Here is a 22,249-nt window from a genome sequence, read left to right on the forward strand (position 1 = left end):
ATATTCGTAAAATAAAAATAAAAAAGCAAGAAAACACTCTTTGGCACACGCCGAGCTGTCAACAAACCGAGCCAGCCCGGGCCTCCTGAGGATGCCTTGCTGAGAGGAAACACGAGTCGCGGGATTATTATGTTGGTAGTGGTTCGTTGGTTGTATTTGCGTCTTTATTTTTGCATCTGGTGGTAATATTCCTTCATGAAAAATCGTAAGTTACCCCTTCCCTGATATTTTTCGTATAGAGAATAAAAATAAAACTTTTTTTTTTATGCGTCTGGGTTAGCATTGTTCATAACTACCTAATATTCCAAATTTCAAATCGATAGCGTAAGTAAGTAGTTCTCGAGATATTTTAGCGATGTAAAATACGGATGGATTTTCAAAAACATCAACGGACGTAAATTACCTAAGTAGGTAGGTAATTGTTATTAATCATTTTAGGTAGGTACATAACTGACTGTCATTTAACTTGTACAACCTGGCCAGGGTTCTAACCATTGAAAGGCAAAGGGAGGTGTTTGATATCACGGTAGGTACGTGGGTGGAACTTCATTCCGACGGAATTGGACGCATTAATCCGGTCCGTGAGGGAATGCAAATGCAATCGGCACCGCTCACGGCCCACTCGGTTTTATTTGTCCGTGAAGCATTTATGCTTGTATATCTGTTACTGTTTAAAGATTTCTTAGCCATTCCATTAAAATATTTGAGAATTTCAACTATCTAAGGGCCAGTTGCATCAACCACAGTAAAGTTAACAGACTGATCAACTTTACGCAGCAGAGATCTATGGAACTTCCCATACAATAAAATTTAGCGAACGCTTTAACGGTGGCAGACGGATTGGTCACTTGGTGCAACCGCCGACCCTATGTGAGGTTGTAACGGATGTAACGGTTCCACGTTTGGAACCCTACCATAATCTGTGGTCTATGTATGTATTTGTCGTAAGTTACGAGTTTAATCTACTTTATCATTCTAAACGCGGAGAATGATTCAGATTTAACAACTCATTACGGCTTTGACCTCATTTTGATATGACGAAGATCGCTCACGCAGATAATTGCTGAGATGTACAGTCACCTCGCCAATCACAAAGACGATCGTCAAGATAAAAAAACATAAGTAACAAAATAAATAAAATTATTTAAGTCAGAATGGGCCTCCTTTCCTAGTATAAGTTCAGCAGTAATTTCTCTAGTTATCCGGTTATACGTATCACCACGAGCCAATGTGTAACTTATCTTTAGCAACGTGTAAGGCAAGTAAAAATCTCCTTATGAATTTTAAACTCCTACTAAGCTCGGCCGCGTCTACGCACCGGCACGCGGCATCCCAAATGTTCCACATTAAACTTTCATCCCCGTTTCATCCTCTCCGAACAGTCTGCTATAAATATACTGCACTCTCCGCGTTAAATATGTACGGCCTTATTACGGGTCGGTACCAACGTCGTGACATATTTTTAAAATTCTAAGTGCTGACTATATTTCTACACTTGACAGTGCAAGGAGCTCCACTTGCACTTTACGAGCTCGTATAAATTGATCAAATTTTGACATATCTCGCATAGGTATTGTGTATGAGCGATGGCGGAGTGATTCGTGTGATGTTAAAAATGTTACTCCTTTATTGATATGGTTGGTGGTCGCTCTTACCTATATTTTTTATACATGTATGTGTTAATACTAACTATTATGACTCCGGGATCAGAAGTATGGAAATGTCAATTTAAAACCACTGAATACCACAATAAAGTTTATTTTTAGAGTTTCACAAATTGTTAACACTGAAGGTCAATTATATCAATAACTGTTACAGTAATTTACGTATGCGCTTACGCTTTTGGGTCGTTCTCTCATTTCGTGCAAATCGGTGATGTTCTCTCGATTTGTAAATTTTCTTTTAAATGGTAAATTTTTGGGTTTTCATGCATTGTGGATTCATTTATTGACACTTTTATGCTAAAGGCACCTTCGTAACCTTAGTCCTTTTCATTTAATAAGACTGGTGGTAATGAACTACGCGCTGGTAATGAAATGGGCATGGATGGTAATTTTATCAGTGGAGGGTAATGAAATAAACTTATGAAATCGCAATAAAAAAACTTTAGTTACTGAAAATTAACACCATTAATATAATGAACAACATTAAAATCACGTGTCTTAAGCGCTGTGCAGACGATCAAGCCGACTTAACAAATACTCCGGCTTGACAATCGCGACTTATGATTTACCACCTAGCTTGTAGCGATTGTCAAGCACAATTTACGTGATTGAAGACGTATTTCGTATTGTTTATTTATTTAATGATTACACCGCACTACATCAGTCTTGTCACCAACACACTGAGAAACTACATACTTTAATTTAAAATTAACATCCAAATACACTCGACTGCCAATCCATCCACCGTAGCTCCATAAACTCGCAAAATCTCAAGCACTCATGAGTTAACAGGAGATGCACCAGGAGAAGCCTAAGGGTTATATTTCTAATGTCCGGTACAAAAAGTCTTACAAGCCTCTCTACTAGTTCAAGGCAGCCAGAGTCTCCACGAAAAGCCCAACAAGCTAAAAGTAGTAGGCTTAAGTTGTGCCTCACCTGACTCACCTCCAAATAAATATTTTTAGGTAATACATCCTAAGGAAATTCTTTTGGACCTTTTCCAATAGTAGAATGTACGTTGACTCGTAAGGGATCCAGGCTAATGCTGACGCCTCCAACTTGCTTCTGACCAGAACATTGTAAAAAACTTTTATGGGGCAAGGGTCATGGAATTCTCTGACAATGCGAGTGACAAAGCCTAATCTACTGAAGCTACAGTACCAAGTGCTTTGATATGGTCGTGAAATGTTAGCCGCGTATCGAATATGACCGCAAGATCCTTTACTGAGACGACTCTTGAGCATGTGTAGGAAATAGGGTTTGATTAAAACTACACACTTGACACTTAGCCGCATTGAAAGTCAGTTTGTTACCCCGACTCCATTGGCACAGAGATGATGAAACATCCTCCTGCAGCAACTTACAATCCTCCTCCTTCTCAACTCAATATACCAATTTAAGATCGTCGGCGTAGAGTAGACAACGAGCGTTATGGATAACCGAGGGCAGGTCATTGACCATTATTCTAAATAGGAAAGGCCCCAAGATTGAATCTTGGCTGTCACCAGAACGAGTATGGTACGGATCTGGTACGAAGTTGCCATGCTGGTCGTTGCGTGCTGCGGTTTATCACGCAGATAACTGGCAAAAATGTTAAGCAAATGTGGATTGAACCCAATAGCGTCTAGTTTGTGTAGGAATACATCGTTACCCACACGATTGAAGGCTTTTCGGAAATCATAATACAGGACGTCTATCAGGATACCCATATCCAGATGCTCTGAGATGGTGTCACTGTCAACCAAGGTCAGGTTAGTTTTCACAGACCGTTTCACTCTGAAACCATGCTGAGTGTTGCACAGGCATAATGTTCACTTGTTTCGACAACGTGCCATGGAGTATGGACTCAAACAGCTTTGCTAAAGCTGAAAGAAAAGAATACCTTGACTTTGGGATCGGTCTTACCCGTGAAATCTTCCAATGGAAATGATATGTACTTGTGGAGAGTAGGTACCAGATTAAGCATGGAGTGTATTGGACCATTCAAATGCTCTAAACACCCCTTTAAGATATATGCAGGTACCTAAGTAGTCTGGACCAACAGCATAGAAGCCCGAAAAACTTACTTTGGTGTTAAGGCCCCTTACATTTTGGTAAATTAGATCCAGTGAAGGTTTCAAATCAGGATTCCGAACTAAGTATTACTGGTTGGTCTTTGTCTGACTCCCATTGACGTTGGATTTACGAAATGACCACGATTATCGGGCTACATAGTTGGAAATAAACAGGATTCATACATTGTCGAGGGTACTCCTATTTTGAAAGTCTTGGAGTCCCCTTTGAGCTTAAGTTCATCGACAGTGCACCATGAATAACAGCAGGTATGCCCGTATGTCCTCCGATCCTCAAGCTATATTCCACAGATGGATGAACTTGCGATGGTCCACCGCCCTGAGAGGGATTTTACACCGCTTTTTACTGCTGGTATCAGTTTTCTGAGATTTATCACGCACGGATTGGGAATTGTCGCTTTTGACGGCGGAGGCACTATTATTGTTTATCGGCCTGTGTTTATGTTTCTGTAGTTTCTGCCCTTTATTCCAAACATTTGCCCCGTTCTCTACCTTATCGTCGACAGGTATCAGATGATTCCAACTCACTTAGTCTCTTAGTAACGTGTCAAATTTCTCAGCACAGTCCTTGAGTGCGGTCTGGTATTATATATAGAGCGGCAGATTATGTTAATCTACTGCGCTCTAGTTAAATCCAAAAAATCACCAGTTGGGCTCCCCTATATATTATTACATAGTTTTAAATGTTTATACCAACATTCTATTTATAATAACTTAACCCTCTTTCCATTAAATGCACTGCCTCATATACATTATCATTACCTTCTAAATTCGTTCATTACCTTCCCTGGCAAAATTGGAAGGAAAAGAAATGAATGAAACAGATATGAATGAAGTTTTGGAAGTTTTCGTCGCCTAGGTCGGTTGATATCAGACCTTGATTTCGCAGAATAAGCCACACGAAAGGCAACCCTAAAACACATCAATTAGGTATAATTTTAATAATGTACAATTGGTACTTACTGTATAAATCACTAGATGGCGATGAAGATTTATCTGAACCACACTCCTTCCCGACACGAGAGAACGTAGGTATTTTCGTCAAAAGCAACATACGGACGTCCGCTGTGGTAGCACGCGGCCAACTGACTGACGAACAATGTGTTGTATCCGCGGGAAGTGCTATATACCCTTGCTATATAGCAAAATATAGCTAATCCATTTCTCGCGTCGGTAATGAAGAAATTGCTTGGACCATCACTTATAAGGCTGTATAGTTTTATTGTTAATTTCTTAGCGTATAATATTATAGGATATAAAACATAACTATATTACTTGTTTACTGAACCAACAACAAGTTTTCTATTTTTAGTATCTTAAGGTTCAAATGGAGGTCAAAGTTTAACTTCACGCGTTACATGCAGAGAGGAATGAAAATAGTGGGGGTTAATTGTAAATATAAAGAAAATAACCACCTTTTTAGAATTGTTCATGGCGGGCCAATATACTTTAGGTCCTATGTTACAACCTTGCATTAACAGATATTCGAAAACACCATCACATTTTTGGTAAATTGCAAATAATACCGATTTGCACGAAATGCGAGAATGACCCTTTTGGGAACTACCGGGCAGGTCGCAAGGCGGGGGACAACTGGCGAGGCCCGCGCCTCGCGGCTTGCATCTCGAATGCGTCGTCAGCATTTCTAACTACATATATGTGTCCCTACAGTAGCCCCCCCCCAATTTTTGGGTTAAACAAAAATTCACCCTGTATGAATATCTTGGTATTGGATCACTGTCGATATCGGACTTTAAACTTGTAACTTGCAACCGTCTGCTGACGTTGCGTCTCACGAGTCGACCGGGCGGCAATACCAAGAATTCATACCGGTTGCTACACTGTTGATAAGTAAAATAATAATATGGTTACAATCAAACTGAATGAAATATTTATCTTCTGGAAATTAACATTTGTTTACCTAATTAAATTTACACATACAATTTTGACAAAAATTCGAAAGTTGTAGTTTTTCTTAACTAACACATTTTACACACAAGGGTATTTCAGTTGCACAAGGAAAATCTTATGTTTGTAACACTTTTATCACACCGTAGTTGGTTGGACTGCTTGGGGTGGTAGGGTCTGAACCCGAACCACCGGAGTTGCCAAACTCGCTGCACCCATTTCCTTCCGTAACCAACGTCTTGTTTTCTTAACACAAAGTCGACGAATTGCAAAAAGGAGACTTATGGCTATCAAGCCAGCTACCACGATTAATATAACTGACAGGGTATTCAATCGCGTCTCTACCTGAGTAACGTTTGACACCACTTGGGCCTGAGCGATAACTTCGTTATTAGCAGGTTTACTTTGAGCATAGCCCATCTTGAAAATAATGATTATAATAGGTGAATGTCTATCAAGAAATGAAATCAAATTAATACTACGACTTTTTATATTCCCGAAAAATCGTTAAATTGCAAATTAATTGACATAATTTTTCCTTGTGCAATGACTTACTAAACAAAAATATACCTAGGCATGTTGTTACACGTGCGCTTAAAATGACCTGCTTGCATTTACGCAACATCGTTAAATCAACAATACAATTATTAGAAACAATTCACAAAATAAGTAAATTAAACATGAACATAACATTTGTTGCTAAGACATCTGTTATATTCATCTAAGCCTAACTAGTTGTAGTTACACGACCAGTATAACTTGACCTACGGGTATTCTACATCAAAACGAATAGGTCTACGAACGACTCGGCCACTTCTCGTCGTTCGAGGGATGGGCTGTACGTCCGTACTTTTAGGGTTCAAATTAGTCTGTCCGTCGGTAATGTCAGTAGAGTCGGTAGCTCCGACTCTACTGACATTACCGGCTGATCCGACTCTATGTCACTAGCGTCATTCAATATGTACGCCGGTTTAAGACGATCTATGGAGATATTAACCACACGATCTGGAAGTTTAATTTTATAGACTTTGTCGAAACGCTTGAGAACTTTGAATGGACCGTCATACGGGGATTTTAAAGGACGTCTAACTGTGTCGTCTCGGACAAAAACTTGAGTACATGTTTTCAAATCGGGATGAACAAAAAATGATCTACGACTGCTGTGTGATTTTAAAGCGGGTTTAAACTTACCTATAGTTTTGCGAATCCTGTCGACGAGAGTATCGTCGTCACCTGTCTCTGTACCAGTACTATCATAAAAATCACCTGGTAAACGAAGCTTTCTCCCGAATGTCATCTCGGCGGCACTAACGCTATTGTCGCTTCTCAGCGCTGCACGAAGACCTAACATGACTGATGGTAACTGATCTATCCATGAGTTATCAACCAAACTAGCTTTTAATGACGTTTTTAATGATTTATTGAACTTTTCGACCATGCCATTACTCTGAGCGTGGTACGGTGTAGACCTTAGCTTTTTGACTCCTAGAATCTTAAGCAAGTTACTGAATAAACTACTTTCAAATTGTCTCCCTTGATCGCTGGTCAATTTTACTGGACACCCATAACGCGTTATCCAGCCATCATAAATGACTTTAGCTACGCTCTCTGCAGTAATATCTTTGAGAGGGAAAGCCTCCGGCCAACGTGTTTTCCTGTCTACAACTGTAACACAATACCTATATCCATCAGCTGTAGTGGGTAAAGGTCCTATAACATCCACATTGACATGCTCGAATCTCTCGACGGATGGGTACTCATTAAACTCTGACAAAGTGTGTCTAGTTACCTTAGCTCGTTGACATTGCAGACAGCATTTTGCCCATAGTCCTACATCACGATTCATTCCTGGCCAGAAAAATTTACTAGCAATCATTTTTCTGGTAGTGCGGATCCCTGGATGACTTAAACCATGCACTGAATCAAAGGCTATCTTTCTAAAAGCGCTAGGCAAATAAGGTCTAATATTGCTAGTCGAAGTTTCGCAATAAATTGCCTTATTGCTTGTAGGCAAAAATACCTTTCTGAAATGCGATCTGTTGTTTTCGCTCGATGTTTCATTGGAAATATACTCGTCATGTTCTTGCGCGTCAGCAACTGCACCGTAGTCGAGAATCGTGGGACAGGAAACGGTTTCTATTCTCGATAAACAATCTGCAGGAATATTGTTCTTACCTTCTACGTATCGTATGTCGGTTGTGAATTCGCTGATAAATAACAACTGCCTGGTTCTACGAGGCGTTTCTTTGTTGTTATCTACATTTTTGAATGCGTAGATAAGAGGCTTGTGGTCTGTAAAAATGATTAAGGGTTGTCCTTCGAACATTTTCCTAAAATATCGAACTCCAAGATAAATACCTAAAAGTTCTCTGTCATAAGTGCTGTACTTTTGTTGAGCAGTGGTCAATTTCTTTGAGAAATAGCCTAAGGGTTTCCACGTACCTTTTACCTGTACCTGAAGAACTGCGCCAACCGCATAATCAGAAGCGTCTGACATGAGTGCCATGGGAGCATCGACGTGAGGATGAGACAAAGTAGCCGCGTTTTTTAAGCTTTGCTTACATTTCTCAAAAGCCTCCGTTGACTCTGCAGTCCACTGGATTTTTGTTTTGTCCCTTTTCTTGCTATTGTGCAGGTACTTATTAAGCTCTGCCTGGTAAGATGCTGCGTTCGGTAAGTGAGCACGATAGAAATTTACCATACCTAGGAAACGGCGTAAGTCTTGAATGGTCTCGGGTTTCGGGTAGTTCGTTATTGCTTGCACTTTCTCTGGTAACGGCCGAATGCCCTCTGTTGACACCTCGAAACCTAGAAAATCCAGCTTCGACTTACCAAAACAGCATTTTGACACATTGATGGTGATTCCAAACTGGCTCAGCCTCTCGAAAACGGCTTGCAAATGTCGCTCATGCTCCTGTTCTGTCTCGCTAGCTATGAGAACATCATCAATGTACACAAATATAAAGTCAAAATTTGGAAAAACTGTGGTATTCATGAACCTCTGGAAAGGCTGGGCTGCGTTTTTCAATCCAAAACTCATTTTCGGAAATTCAAATAAGCCAAAAGGGGTAATAATGGCGGTTTTTTCAATGTCCTCTTCAGCCACGGGAATAAAATGATAAGCCCTATTAATGTCTAACGTTGAAAATATTTTTTTGTTGTTCATAATGTATGTAAAATCCTGAATTCGCGGAATTGGATATCTGTCTGCCTTAGTAACTGCATTTAACCGTCTATAATCTCCGCATGGGCGAAGTTCGCCGTTCTTTTTTGGAACGACATGCAGCGGACTTGCCCAGGGACTTTTGGAAGGCCTACAGATGCCCATTTCTTGCATTATTCTAAATTCCTCTTTAACTTTTTTGTAACGATCTGGGGGAAGTGGTCTAGCTCTAGCAAATATCGGAGGTCCTTTGGTTTCAATATGATGCCTAACGTTGTGACTAGGTGGTTCTCTAAAATTTACAGGTTTCGTAATATCCGGATATTTACTTAGCAAGTCATGAAAAGGGTGATTTTCGTCAATACCTCTGATCGATGGATTAAAACAATGTTCAATAGCTCCAATTACACTCAAACAAGTTAAACTGTCTATTAATTTTTTGGATCTCAAATCTACAAGAAGGCCATAATGAACTAAAAAATCTGCACCTATAATTGGCTGTCTGACATCGGCAATAATAAATGTCCATTTATATGCTCTTCTTAAACCAAGGTTGAGTTCTAGAGTCTTTAAACCGTATGTTTTAATTTCGGAACCGTTTGCGGCGTATAATTTGCACACACTTTCACCAATTGCATATTTGTTTCTCACTGGTAAGACACTAACGTCGGCACCTGTGTCCACTAAGAAACGAAAACCACTGTTGGAGTCTGTCACGGATAGGCGGTGTGACGGTGGAGTTGTACAAGCTTCCGCCACCTCTTGTACTCCTACTCGTTTCCCGCAGGTTGACCTCTGGACCAGGCGCACGGTGGAACGCAACGCTGTGCCTTCTCTCGGTATCTAAAATGGTATGAACAAAGCCAGTCTGGGCTATCAGGCGTTCTTCTGGTGCTGCTCCTTCCGCGCGATCCAGAACGTTGTCGCATGCCACTCCTGGAAGCAGATCTCCCCCTCTGCCGGAACCGGCCACGGCCCGACCGTTTCGAGTGCTCTTCCAACCCGCAAATCCTGCCTTCGAGTCTCTCTAAGGCAGCTAGGACAGCTGCCATCTCCGGGGACTGCGTCACTCCGCCCCGCGAAGTCGACGCCTGCACCTCTGCTACGTGTGGAGTCGGCCTAACCGCCTCCAGCACTTTGTCCGCAATCGCAGCCAGGCTATCCAAGTTCTGGCTGTCGGCGACGGCGACTGCTGCTCGTGCTGCCTGAGGTAGATGGTTCTGCCACAATATGCATAGCGTTTGATCAGGCACTTTACCCCTAGCAAGGTCTCGCATTTTCCTGAGTAAGTGCGACGGCTTCTGCTCACCCAGCTCCATATCACTGAGGAGCTTCTGCAGTTGCGCCTTAGCAGAATCTTCATAAATCGCCAAAAGCTTTTCTTTGAGGGCTTCATACTTGCCAGTAACTGGTGGCTGTAGCAGAAGGTCGGTAATCTGCCCTATCGCACTTTTTGTGAGCTTCCCTAAAACTAGGTCATACCTCGCCTGATCCTTGAGATGCTGAGGGTTTAGTATAGCTTCAACTTGTATAAACCAGTGTCTAGGTTGATCAGCCCAAAACTCCGGTAACCTGGACGCCACTGTGACCGCTGCCAGGTCCAGCTGCGCGTCGGTCCTCTCGCTCGACGCTGCGGGCGGCGCGCCCGCCGGCGGCTGCTGCAACGGCTGCTGTGGCTGCTGCTCAGCGACGCCGGGTGCTCCGCCAGCACCGCTTGCCATTTTCGTAATGGCTTTGTTTCCCTGCCCCGGCTAGTTCCCGCAAAGTGAGTTGCCCCCGATACGCAGTTAAAAACAAATTCGATTTGATACACAGTCTTTAAAATTGTCTTTCACTTTTCACTGCACTGTAAGTTTATATTTATAGTCTTTGTGCGCCCCGTTGTCGGGGTAACCAATTTGTATGGTGTTAATACTAACTATTATGACTCCGGGATCAGAAGTATGGAAATGTCAATTTAAAACCACTGAATACCACAATAAAGTTTATTTTTAGAGTTTCACAAATTGTTAACACTGAAGGTCAATTATATCAATAACTGTTACAGTAATTTACGTATGCGCTTACGCTTTTGGGAACTACCGGGCAGGTCGCAAGGCGGGGGACAACTGGCGAGGCCCGCGCCTCGCGGCTTGCATCTCGAATGCGTCGTCAGCATTTCTAACTACATATATGTGTCCCTACATACATACTTTTTGGCTCATCAGATGCAGTTAGTGTTAAGATCGTATCAAATCAAGTTGAGACTTTGAAAAGTTCGAAAACACTTCCAGATATCATATTGAAAGGTTGCTTCCTGACGTCAAACCGTCAGTCTTCGAGGCTCACAGGGATTATTGAAAGATATGTAGCACCCACACTGTGCTGCCACTGTAAGTAGTTTATTCAGTAAAGTTGTAAGCCGACTACCTACGGGAAAGTCGTGCAAGATATGAATATACATAAATACCTACAGTGCAAACCAAATAAAGGCTAAGCCTAGTGTGGGGATCACTGTACTTCACCTATGTAATCCAAACTATGATATAATTATTTTTTGAATTTTGTTTTTGAATAATAAAAATAAACTAAAATAAAAACATCACACGATGGTCACACGTAATATTAAAGTGGACGAAACCGTGGCAGCTTTTATTTCCGACATTATTGCAGACTTCTAGAGGAGTGTTCCTCGAGATATGCTGCGGCGAGCGTGGAGGGGTAGTGTAGGTAGAAAGGCTGTTGGAAAGGGAGAGGGGGGAAGGTTTACGGCCGCACATTTCGGATTACCACCTGTTTATCTGCGGATCGTAAAAACCAATGTGCAATTAGTCTCACATGTGTAAGGACTTCCACTCGCTGTATTTACTGGAAAATACAATAGGTATATTTTTAAATTAAAAAGAGCCTCGCGGTTAAGGGATGTGACTTTGAATCGGGATTTAATCAGGTATTCTTTCAATCTCTATTTAACATAAGTTTATTTTTAGCACAGTATGAATTTTGGTGCGCTTTGCTGTGAAAAATATTATCCTCTTTTCGACTTCACGCAACGAAATTTAAATGGGACGTAGGTAATTTCATGTTTTAATCAATTCTATTTCTTACATTATTGATTTATGATACACAGCGTATTTTTTCCTTTAGTGCTCATATTCCTTATACATCATCGCGTTGTCCCGGCTATTCGCCACGGCTCTTGGAAGCCTGGGGTCCGCTTGGCAACTAATCCCAGGAATAGGCGTAGAAACTAGTTTTTATGAAAACGACAGCCATCTGACCTTCCAACCCTGATACTAGGCTTTATTGGGATTATTTCTTCACGATGTTTGTCTTCACCGAAAAGCGACTGGTAAATATCAAATGATACTTATTTCGTATAATATATATAAGTTCCGAAAAACTCATTGGCAAGGGCCGGAGTTTAAACACGCGACCTCCGGATTGAGAGTCACACGCTCTTAACCAGTAAACGCAACGCAACCAGTGTTTTTGTACTAAACGTGGGATTATAAATTGAAGCAGGGACAGTCCCGACAAACAACAGTCCCGCGCTCTCGCCGACACGTGTGGTCACGCTCAAACATTTGCGGACGTGTCCATCCCGGAGGCCAATTCAAACATACACTTTGACATCAAAATGATATCTAAGTGATGTCGTTTGCGCGTGCGTCTCGCTCGTACATTGTATTGTCGCGAGCGAGATGCACGGCTAAACGATAACACAGTGACACGGTTTAAATATCAAAATGTAAGTTCTAGCCTCCCGGCCCGACCATCACTATCACGCCCGAGTACATTTGTACCGTTGTACATTAGTTAACCTTGCGTGCCAACGGACTCACCAGCAGGGACGCCGAAGATCGGGCAAAGTGGACACGAAGGAGTCGGAAGGCGGAACCCGGGTCTTCGCGCCCCGCGCGGGGGCACAGCCGGGATTGACGCCAGGATGATGATGACATTAGTTAACCTTACTGCGCTGAGATAACGTCCACTAGGAAGAAAATTAAGGTGCGCTGTTGTTACTATACCAAAGTTGAGTTATATATCGAATAGTCCGTTTTCAAATACATATCAGGTAAATATTACGTGCGCCGCGGAAGGACATAAGATAGTTTCTGTCAATCACATTATCGTCATCCGATCCCACGCAGACGAAATAACGGGCAGAAGCAATAAGTCCTAAACTTATATTAAGTAGGTACACTATGTACGATAAGAGCGTGACCGGTAAAACTTAGAAAAAAAGTAAAGAGTGTTCATGTCAAATACTATAATATTAGAGTATTGTTATTACATATTCATGCTTTATTTTTATTAAGGCGTCCAGTCTCCTGAATTATCAATAATACCTTGGTAAATTTGAGGCATAATTTCGACCAAATTTTCAGCAAAACTGCAAGGTAAAGACGTTCGCACAGATTTCAGCTCTCGAGTTAGATCAATAAAACTAAGAGTATTATTTCCTCGTAATTTGAGCTTCATCCATGCCCAAACATTTCGAACTAGATTGGCGTCGGGTGATTGTGAGGGCCAATCCAAAACATCGTCGACATTTTCAGTTTTACATGCAGTACAGAGCTGACTTCGGCATTTAGGGTCATTATTCTCTTGTGGGATCCAAGAAGCCTTATACTTTGGAAGCTTTTGATAGAGGAAGAGGGCAATGCCTTTTCATCAATTTTGACCCTTTTATGGGCGTCCAGTGTATCGGTGCACAAGTGCAAATGGCCGAAACCCTGCTTCGAGAAGCATCCCCAAACAAGTTCCTTTACTGGGTAATTCTCGGTTCGCACGAGCACTCTATTATCTGCCGTAGAACAAGTTCAAGTCGACTAATTAACTGCCCAAAAAGAAACTTCATCGAAAAAAAAATATTATTGCAATCTCGGTTTTTGCTTGCTCTCGCCCACGATAGGCTTTTTTTCCATATGTTTTTCAGTAAGGGAGAAGCTTCTTCACCGTACTGCAATATTTTAAACCATTTTCATTCAAACACCTTCTGATTGTATCTAAAGATATCTTCAAACCTTTTATCGTAAGTTTTACTTGTCAAGAAGGCCCAGAACGCAATGAGAAAAGTGGATTTTTTGAAAATATCTGCAAGACCCGTTTATCGTCTGAGAAGGAGGTCTTTTATGTTTTCCCGCGTTCTGGTAAATCTTAAACATTTGTATACTCCTTATAATGCTTCACCCACTTAATTACAAACGCCTTCGATTTATTTGTATACAATCAGCTTGGTTTCGTGACATTTTGGGACCTTTTGGGTACGTGCAGTAGAACACTGCCTCATAACGTGAATTGTAAGCGGCATTCTTTTTTTTTATTGACTTTTAGGTGGGAAATTGTCCAAAGTATTTTGTTATTTTTTACGAAGCATTGAAGGCAAAAGAACATTCTATTCAGCCAGTACTTTTTTTTCTGTGCCACATCCTTAAAATATACATATACACTGGTCACGCTCTTGTCAAACACACTGTTGCCCTCCTAACGAAAAGTGCAATAACTAGAGTCAAGCTACTTTCGAGAAAAACGCGGTAAAAGATTTTAAATTTGTTTAGTTGATATCTCCAATATTACACATCCTATTGACTTGAAACTTTGACCAAAAAATAGATAATATTTTTGAGTTTATTTGTACGTACCTAATATTTATTTATTTATTTATTTATACTATAAAAAATGAGCAAACGCACTTATGCTTAGGATGGTCCAATACAGACATGATATAATTACAAGCCATAACTGCAATAAGTAGTATACTTATTGCACTTATCGTTAGTAATTCAAGATATTACGATTATTTTAAGCAATTATAGTATGGTGACTATGGTGCTGTACTGTATGCTTGAATCTTAAGTACAATAAGTAGTTTACTTATTGCAGTTTTAATTAGTAAGACGATGTGTTAAATTTTTTTTTCTATTATAGTTGTTGCAAAAGTGTATTTTTAACCGACTTCCAAATCTAAAAGGAGGAGGTTATCAATTCGGTTGTATGTTTTTTTATATTTTTTATTTTTTATGTTTTTTAACCATACCTCCGTCATTACAGGACCGATTTTGAAAATTCTTTTTTTAATTGGATGTACAGATTGGTCCCGTGTTTGTCAAAACCCAGTTCTGATGATGGGATCCATGAGGAATTGAGGGAACTCCTCAAATCAAGCATATACATTAAGAAAGGTGACATTTGATGAAGTGGAACTGCTGATGATGATCAGAACAGAACTCTTCAACGACGCATAGTTCACGTGTGGTGATTTGTCCTCTTCGTTATGTTTATTGAGCAAGTTAAGTTTTTAAGCCACATTTATGTCAAGCTCGAGTTCTGAACATGGGATCCATGAGGTCGAGGGAACTCCTCAAATCTTAAAGGCATACATATAGAGATTTTTGTATTTTCAACAGAAAATCAAGCGTTTACATTAAAAACTGTCGCATTTGATGAAGTGGAACTGCTGATGATGATTAGAACAGAATTCTTCAACGATGCATAGTTTGGCGATTTTGATTTTGTGGGTTAGGTTAGGATAGAACTGCGACCCTTAGAGAAACGAAGTGCTACTAGAAAAGTGGGTAAGGTTAGGTTAGAACTGCGACCCTTACAGAAACGAAATATGCTACGAGAAAAAGGTGACGAAGTGGATTACTATATCAGTTAAATACCAGCCAATAATGTATATATGGCATTTCAAACTATTTTGAGAAGTCGGTTTTTTTCTATTAAAGATTATATGACATAACATTACAATAACACAAGTAATAAAAAAAATAAACATTTATTTTTAGAGTCCTACTTCTGGTAAATAATACTAGTTTTTCATGTCTTACTATTGCAATTATATTTTTTTTTATTAGCCTATTTGAGTGTCCCACTGCTGGGCAAAGGCCTCTCCCCTTAATTTCCACGACTCCCGATTTGGTGCTTCCTCCGGCCAGTTGTTCCGGAAGCTGTCCAGGTCATCTCGCCATTTCCGTTTGGGCCTACCGCGGCCAAGTCCCTCTACCGGCATCCACCTGGTGGCTAATAAGCTAGCCCACCTCTCCGGATGCATGCGGTAGACGTGACCGGCCCAGTCCCATTTGAGCCTAGCGGTTTTTTCGCCTACGTCAGCAATGCGGGTTTTAGAGCGCAGCGTGGTGTTTCTTATGCGATCAGTTACTTTGACAATTATATTATTCGGTAAAAAAATCTAACAAAAAAGGCGACTGATGGATGCTCATGGCACAAAATCGAAACTTATTCCGTACCCTTCGCCCCGCAGTGAACATTTTACTACTCATAAATGCGACAACTTGCCATCATATTGCACCGTTATTGGTAAAACTATACTGTCTGTGCCCCATCGTCCTAAACATAAATGCAATAACTTAGTTGTATTGCCTTGTTATTAAATAAACTTATCATTAAAATTTTGACAATCCTAAACATAAGTGTAACAACTTCACTTATTGCGTTTATGATTAGTTATTGGACTAACATTTGTTATCACAATTTTACTAAGCATAAGAGCGATAACTACAGTTATGTCGTTCTTCGCGCTGTATCGCAATGCTGATACGTTGTGCGAGGTAGCCGCCAGCTCTTCGGTCACCAGTTACGTCAACCAGACGCTTCGCGATTTCTGCGAACAACTTAGATCTACATTAGATATCGACTAGATGTGACTTGGATATCTAAGTAAGTCATAACTTGTCGAAATCGTTCAAGAGGACCTCCAGAATCGCGGAAACGTCAAATTTGACATATCTATCTTACAAATATCTTTAAATTATCCGTATCGTAACTTGTTGAAGTCTAGTAGAAATCTAATTCATTTTCCGAATCGAGCCGTAAATAACATAATTGAGATGTCATTTTGATATCGTTTGAATTGGCCTGTGAGTTATTGTTAGCTAGAGATAGGATACGTGACGCGGCAGTCATGTCATAATAAACATTTTGTACGCTACGTACTGGGCTGCATAGATAGTCGACTGTATTTACCACGCACGCAACATTAGACATGTGGCTTTGGCGCGTGTCCAAGGTGAGATATCGTTTGCTGCAGGCTAAAGGCCATATCACACCGCATGCGTAATGCAATACGACTCCGGCTCTCGGCGGTCTACATCACGACATTAAAACCACATGCACTCCTTAAGAATACTACCCAACGTTTAACGAGTGCATGTGATTTTAATGCACTAATATGTAGCTTGATATGTCTGATAGCAGACGAGCCACCTGATGGGAAGCGGTTGCCGTCGCCCATGGATATCAGCTACATCGGAGGAGCCACTCATGCGTTTCCGACCCTGAATACCCATTTCTTGAAGAACGTCTTAGCGCAGAGGACCTATATATTTATTCCGCAAAATTTGGCTAAGGGTTGAAGCAATAACATCTCGTATGATGTGCAGGAAATGCCGAAACCCGGAAATGAATGAAGCACGCAGCCCGGGGCCGGCGGTGTTGGCCGCGGCTCAAGGCTCACCTGTCCCTCCCGCCGGCCCCGTGGCCTGGACCGTCGCCCTGCAAGGCTGGGGCCATGATGCAAGAAAACGTCTGCTACTCCTTAATTAAGTCACTATCGAATTATACAATACAATATACGAAATATACAATATAATATATTTTGTACAATAAAGAGTTTACTACTACTACTACTACATTATCACTTTAAGGTAGGCGCATAAAAATTCCGCATAGTAACATATTTATTATGCCGAATATTGTCTGTCTTGAAAACAGTATAATTTTAGTACCTATACGTGATAACTACTTATAGCCGAGGGATCTGATAAGCAAAATTTGATACGGAAGTATATTTTCAGATTAAATAATTGAGATAAAAGTTAAAAGTAAGTAAGTAATCAATCATTTATTGTCAGAGTGTGCATGACAGTTTACAGATGTCAAATCTTCCGTCTTTGGTTCTCTTCTAATTTCCTGGCTTTACCTACGTCTGAATTTTGCAGTAGGTACCTATTAATCCCCTGTCCTGACGTGTCGCCGCTACACCCCGGTTGTATAAATTAAACACGTCGTGAATGCAGATCACAGATACCGAGATAAGGTCATGTTGGATTCAAATACATATACAAGCTTTTGCTAAGTCCAGATAGGTACATATTTAATTGAGCTATCTAGCGGGAGTGTACTGCAGCGGTGAAACGAAAACGTAGGTATATCACTTCTTCGACTGCACAAGTTGATTGTGATTAGTTATGGATTGTACTTAATAATTGTTAAGGGTTTTCTTTACGTATATTGGTTATTTGTGGCGTTTCATGCCTAAAGGACAATGTGGCCCTTATTTTAGTTTTATTATTGTTCTATGCTAACATAAGCACCCTTTTGCCTTTTACACCATGAGGACCAGTTCAGGCATGACTCTTCATATCGTAAGTTTTAATCCAAAATCAGTGGGACAATTTAGGTATCATAAAAGTAAATTTCCTTAGCTATTTTTTTTTGCTTTATTAACTAACACAAACAAACAAACAGCTTGCTAGCAAACATGCTTGTGGTCCGTGATGAAGTTTGAAGTAGGTAAACTCCCGTTGTTTACAAACCTTAAGCCTCATTAAGGCGAGCGAGCACATGCTAAATCGGTTATAGCTGGTTCAAAACATCTTCCAGCCATTATACAGGGTGGAAAGGCACGACGATCCTTCCCGGAAGTATTAGGTCGTTTAAGTGATACAGAGACTATTGGTAATGGTAAGAATCGTTAATTGAGTAAAAAATATAAATTGCAAAAATACTACTTTTTAACTGTGGTGATAACCCTATAGCATGTGCACATGACGGCTAGATTAAGGATCTCCGTCGGGAAAGCTCGGGACTTTACACTTTTTTCCGATCGTTGACAGTATCGCAATGATGTATGAATGACGCATAAATGTCAAATAAATCAAATGCATGCAAAAATATTACAAACAATTTTATTACTTTCTTAGATAATTACTTTTTTCCAATATTTAATACTGTCTTCTTTTCACATACGGTGTTCAAATGTACCTCCGTGTATTACAACGCCGCCGCAGCCCGTACCCGAGTATGTCGATGCACATGCGATATAGTGTATGCTCTTCGTCATTTATCCTCCGCAGAAACCACCAATTAGCCTTTGTCTCATTTCGTCCGCAGTTTCACATTCCGTTTGGTTTGGTACACCATATCTTTTACACAGCCCCACAAATTTAAATAGCCACGAGCATCTAACATTTTTATTTGAAGAATATGACATTCAATAAGTATAGTTCAATGAAAATTTAATTTCAAACATCAGACGTCTTGTCTATTTCCTACCACGCAAGAAGGTTTGTTAGTTTGGTATTGAAGAAGTATTTATTCTTGATTTATTCTTAGTATTTCATTTTTGCAAGTTCATTTGGTGCAACTAACACAACCTACATGTAATTTTTTATTATTTTAAATAGTTTCCAATTATTCGAAAATAATTTTGTGAAACGTGTTAAGAAACTAAAACCTTTTTATCAGTCAAGGAAACCAGAGATATTTATTATGAAAGAGGTTGTTGTTGTTGTTATTATCATAACTACTTTATTTACAACTGAATAAATTCACATTCTATGTTCAAAGTGGCCTCCGTGCATAATAATACAGGCTGCAGCCCGTGCGCGAGTATATCGGTGTACCTTTGCTAATATTCGCTCTCGAACGTTTCTACGGCGCAGGCTGGCGAAAGCAATGGTTAACCTTTGCCTCATTTCTTCGGCGTTGTCACACTCCGTTTTGTACACTATATCCTTGATAGTCCCCCAAAGAAAAAAGTCTAGAGGCGTCAGATCCGGAGATCGTGGTGGCCAACGATGCGGTCCGAACCGGCCGATCCATCTATCTCCGAATTCGTCGTTCAGGGCTAGCCGCACTTCGTTAACAGAATGGGCCGGTGCACCATCTTGCTGGAACCATACTTCTCTACGCTCGGCCACTGGTAAATCGTCAAGGTAATTCTGCAACTCCGTATTCAACAGTTCCAAGTATCCAGCTCTGTTCAAAGTTGGAGGCAAAAAAACAGGTCCAATCAGTGTATCCCCGTGTATTGCAGCCCAGACGTTAACGGACCACCGATATTGGTGACCCGAATGTCGGTATTCGAACGGATTTTCTACTGCATACATATGTTCATTTCGCCTATTCCACATGCCGTTACGGGAAAACAAACTTTCATCGCTCCAAATAATGCGGCGGATGAACAGGCGATCTTCCTCCAGTTTATTTAAAAGCCAACGGCAGTATGCTGCTCGTACAGGGCAGTCCCTGGGCAGCAGAGCTTGAACTCGCTGAATGCTGTAAGGGTGAAGACGTGCACGTTTCAAGATTTTGAGTAGGTACTGCGGTATGAGTTAGGCGGAAATGTCGGGCTGCCTGCCTCGAACTAGCCCTTGGATTTTGCTCGAAATACCGCAGCACTCGCTCTTCAAGTCTTGGTGCAATGTGAACTACACCTCCTCCCCGTTGGTCGTTTTGGCCCGTTCGTGGTACTATGGGCTCATTATTTGCCACGCGATCAATGGCCCGTAAAATTGACATACGGCTAGTTGGGTGTGGTGGAGGATATCTTTGTCTGTAGCGTCGTAACGTCTCGGCGGCATTATAATTACACTCCCCGTATAACATAAGCAAATTTAGGTAATCGCGGGCTCCCAAGGGCATTTTGGAACTAGGTTTTATCGCGTAATTTGCAATTTGTGGCACATTTAATTTCAAACATCAGACGGTCTGTCTATTTCCTACCACGCAAGAAGGTTTGTTAGTTAGGTATTTAAGAAGTATTTATTCTTGATTTATTCTTAGTATTTAATTTTTGCAAGTTCATTTGGTGCAACTAACACAACCTACTTGTTATTTTTAATTATTTTAGATATAGTTGGTCAAGCAAATCTTGTCAGTAAAAAAAGGCGCGAAATTCAAATTTTCTATGGGACGATATCCCTTCGCGCCTACATTATTCAAATTTGCCGCCTTTTTCTACTGACAAGATCTGCTTGACCAAGTATAGTTTCCAATTATTCGAAAATAATTTTGTGAAACGTGTTAAGAAACTAAAACCTTTTTATCAGTCAAGGAAACCAGAGATATTTATAAGACGATTGCGTACTTTTGAGTGGTTGTCAATGTCACCATTTGAACTGTCGTTGTAAACAATGTTGTGGTTAGTATTATTAATATTAAGGAATAACATAACTATTTCATTCAAGTATTGAACAAGTGGAACCACTAAGAAAGCGAAAATCCTGCAATGATTCTTACCGTGCTGTAAGCAGACCTAAAAATGGTTAGATGGCAACAAATTAGCATAATTTCCTGTCGAATACCGATTGTTTACAAGTAAGTTCATTGACCCTGTCACCTGTTAGGGTTAGAACAAAGTAGTTTTTTGCGTGGATGTTTAAAAGGTCATAATTTAGAAACGGTTGCCCATATTAACATAGTTTCTATGGAGAAAATATAGAGCTTAGGCTAAACTATCTCCCATTTCCGGAAAGGATCGTCGTGCCTTTCCACCCTGTATAATACTTAATTATAGAAGAGACAGAAACACTAGAAATACCCCATGAGTCTGGCTCTCGACAACGACACCGAACGTCAGCAAATAGTTTGATTAATTGGTTTTGGTAACGAAACAAGGTGAGATTTTTTTTTAAATCACACAGACTGCTTAAGTTAAAAGGAAAATCAAAGTTCGGTAAGATCTTTTCATAATGCACCCATAAATTATGGTACCCGACTAGTCAAAATCGGATAAACGGATTTAGAAAAGATTTCATTTATGTATTTAATTTCGATCTATAACGCATCATTTGGTGAAATGGAACTGGTGATAAAAAAAGCTCCCCATAAACTATCCATAAACATATTTTATTGCAATTAAACTGAATTATGATGTACCTAATTATTTGATTACCGAATCTTGTTCTTTGACGATACTTGTTTCGAATTTCTTCCATCAATGTCCCGTCGTTTCCAGTACCGGCTACATTAGTAGCTGTCAAATTAACGAGGTCAGCTGAAAAAGCTTTTCATTTAGGTAATTGTGATTGGCGGAGCACGCCGCGCCGCGCCGCTTTCAGTTAATTGCGCTTTAATATTGCATGACAACGCCGACACTTCATTTTAGGAGGAGAATTATAATTATTTTGATTATCGTCTCTTGTATTTATATTGTAAAATAATACTCAAGCCTGGTATTTAATGATTTTTGACAACGTTTGATGTCCTCTTCTGTAACATCTGAAATACATAAAGGTGACGTTCGGGTGTCAACTGCAGCTGCCTTACTGTTGCGGCGTTGTTGTTGGGGCCGCTGTTCTGTCATTTTCTTTGCTAAAACAGATGACGTTCGCCACAACAGTAACGCAGCTGCAGTTGAAATTTGAACGTCACCTTAAAGCTGCGGCAGTTGCCATCCGCATCGAGATATTTATGAACCTTTGAACCTTCTA

The 22,249-nt window shown here is 40.4% G+C and overlaps 2 protein-coding genes across 2 annotated transcripts; both read right to left on the bottom strand.

Moving 5' to 3' along the window:
* Positions 1 to 9,577: 9,577 nt before the first annotated feature.
* Positions 9,578 to 10,528, bottom strand: LOC134792322 (uncharacterized). The gene has a single exon (XM_063763591.1). It carries the CDS (start codon positions 10,526 to 10,528, stop codon positions 9,578 to 9,580), a length of 951 nt encoding a protein of 316 aa, XP_063619661.1.
* Positions 10,529 to 15,645: 5,117 nt separating this feature from the next.
* LOC134792323 (uncharacterized) lies at positions 15,646 to 17,324 on the bottom strand. Its single transcript, XM_063763593.1, has 2 exons — positions 17,269 to 17,324; positions 15,646 to 15,937 (listed from the first exon to the last, which is right to left on the bottom strand). The coding sequence occupies exons 1-2, from the start codon at positions 17,322 to 17,324 to the stop codon at positions 15,646 to 15,648; spliced, it is 348 nt and encodes a 115-aa protein (XP_063619663.1).
* Positions 17,325 to 22,249: the final 4,925 nt, after the last annotated feature.

Source organism: Cydia splendana, chromosome 7, assembly GCF_910591565.1.
Source record: "Cydia splendana chromosome 7, ilCydSple1.2, whole genome shotgun sequence".
Taxonomy (NCBI): domain Eukaryota; kingdom Metazoa; phylum Arthropoda; class Insecta; order Lepidoptera; family Tortricidae; genus Cydia; species Cydia splendana.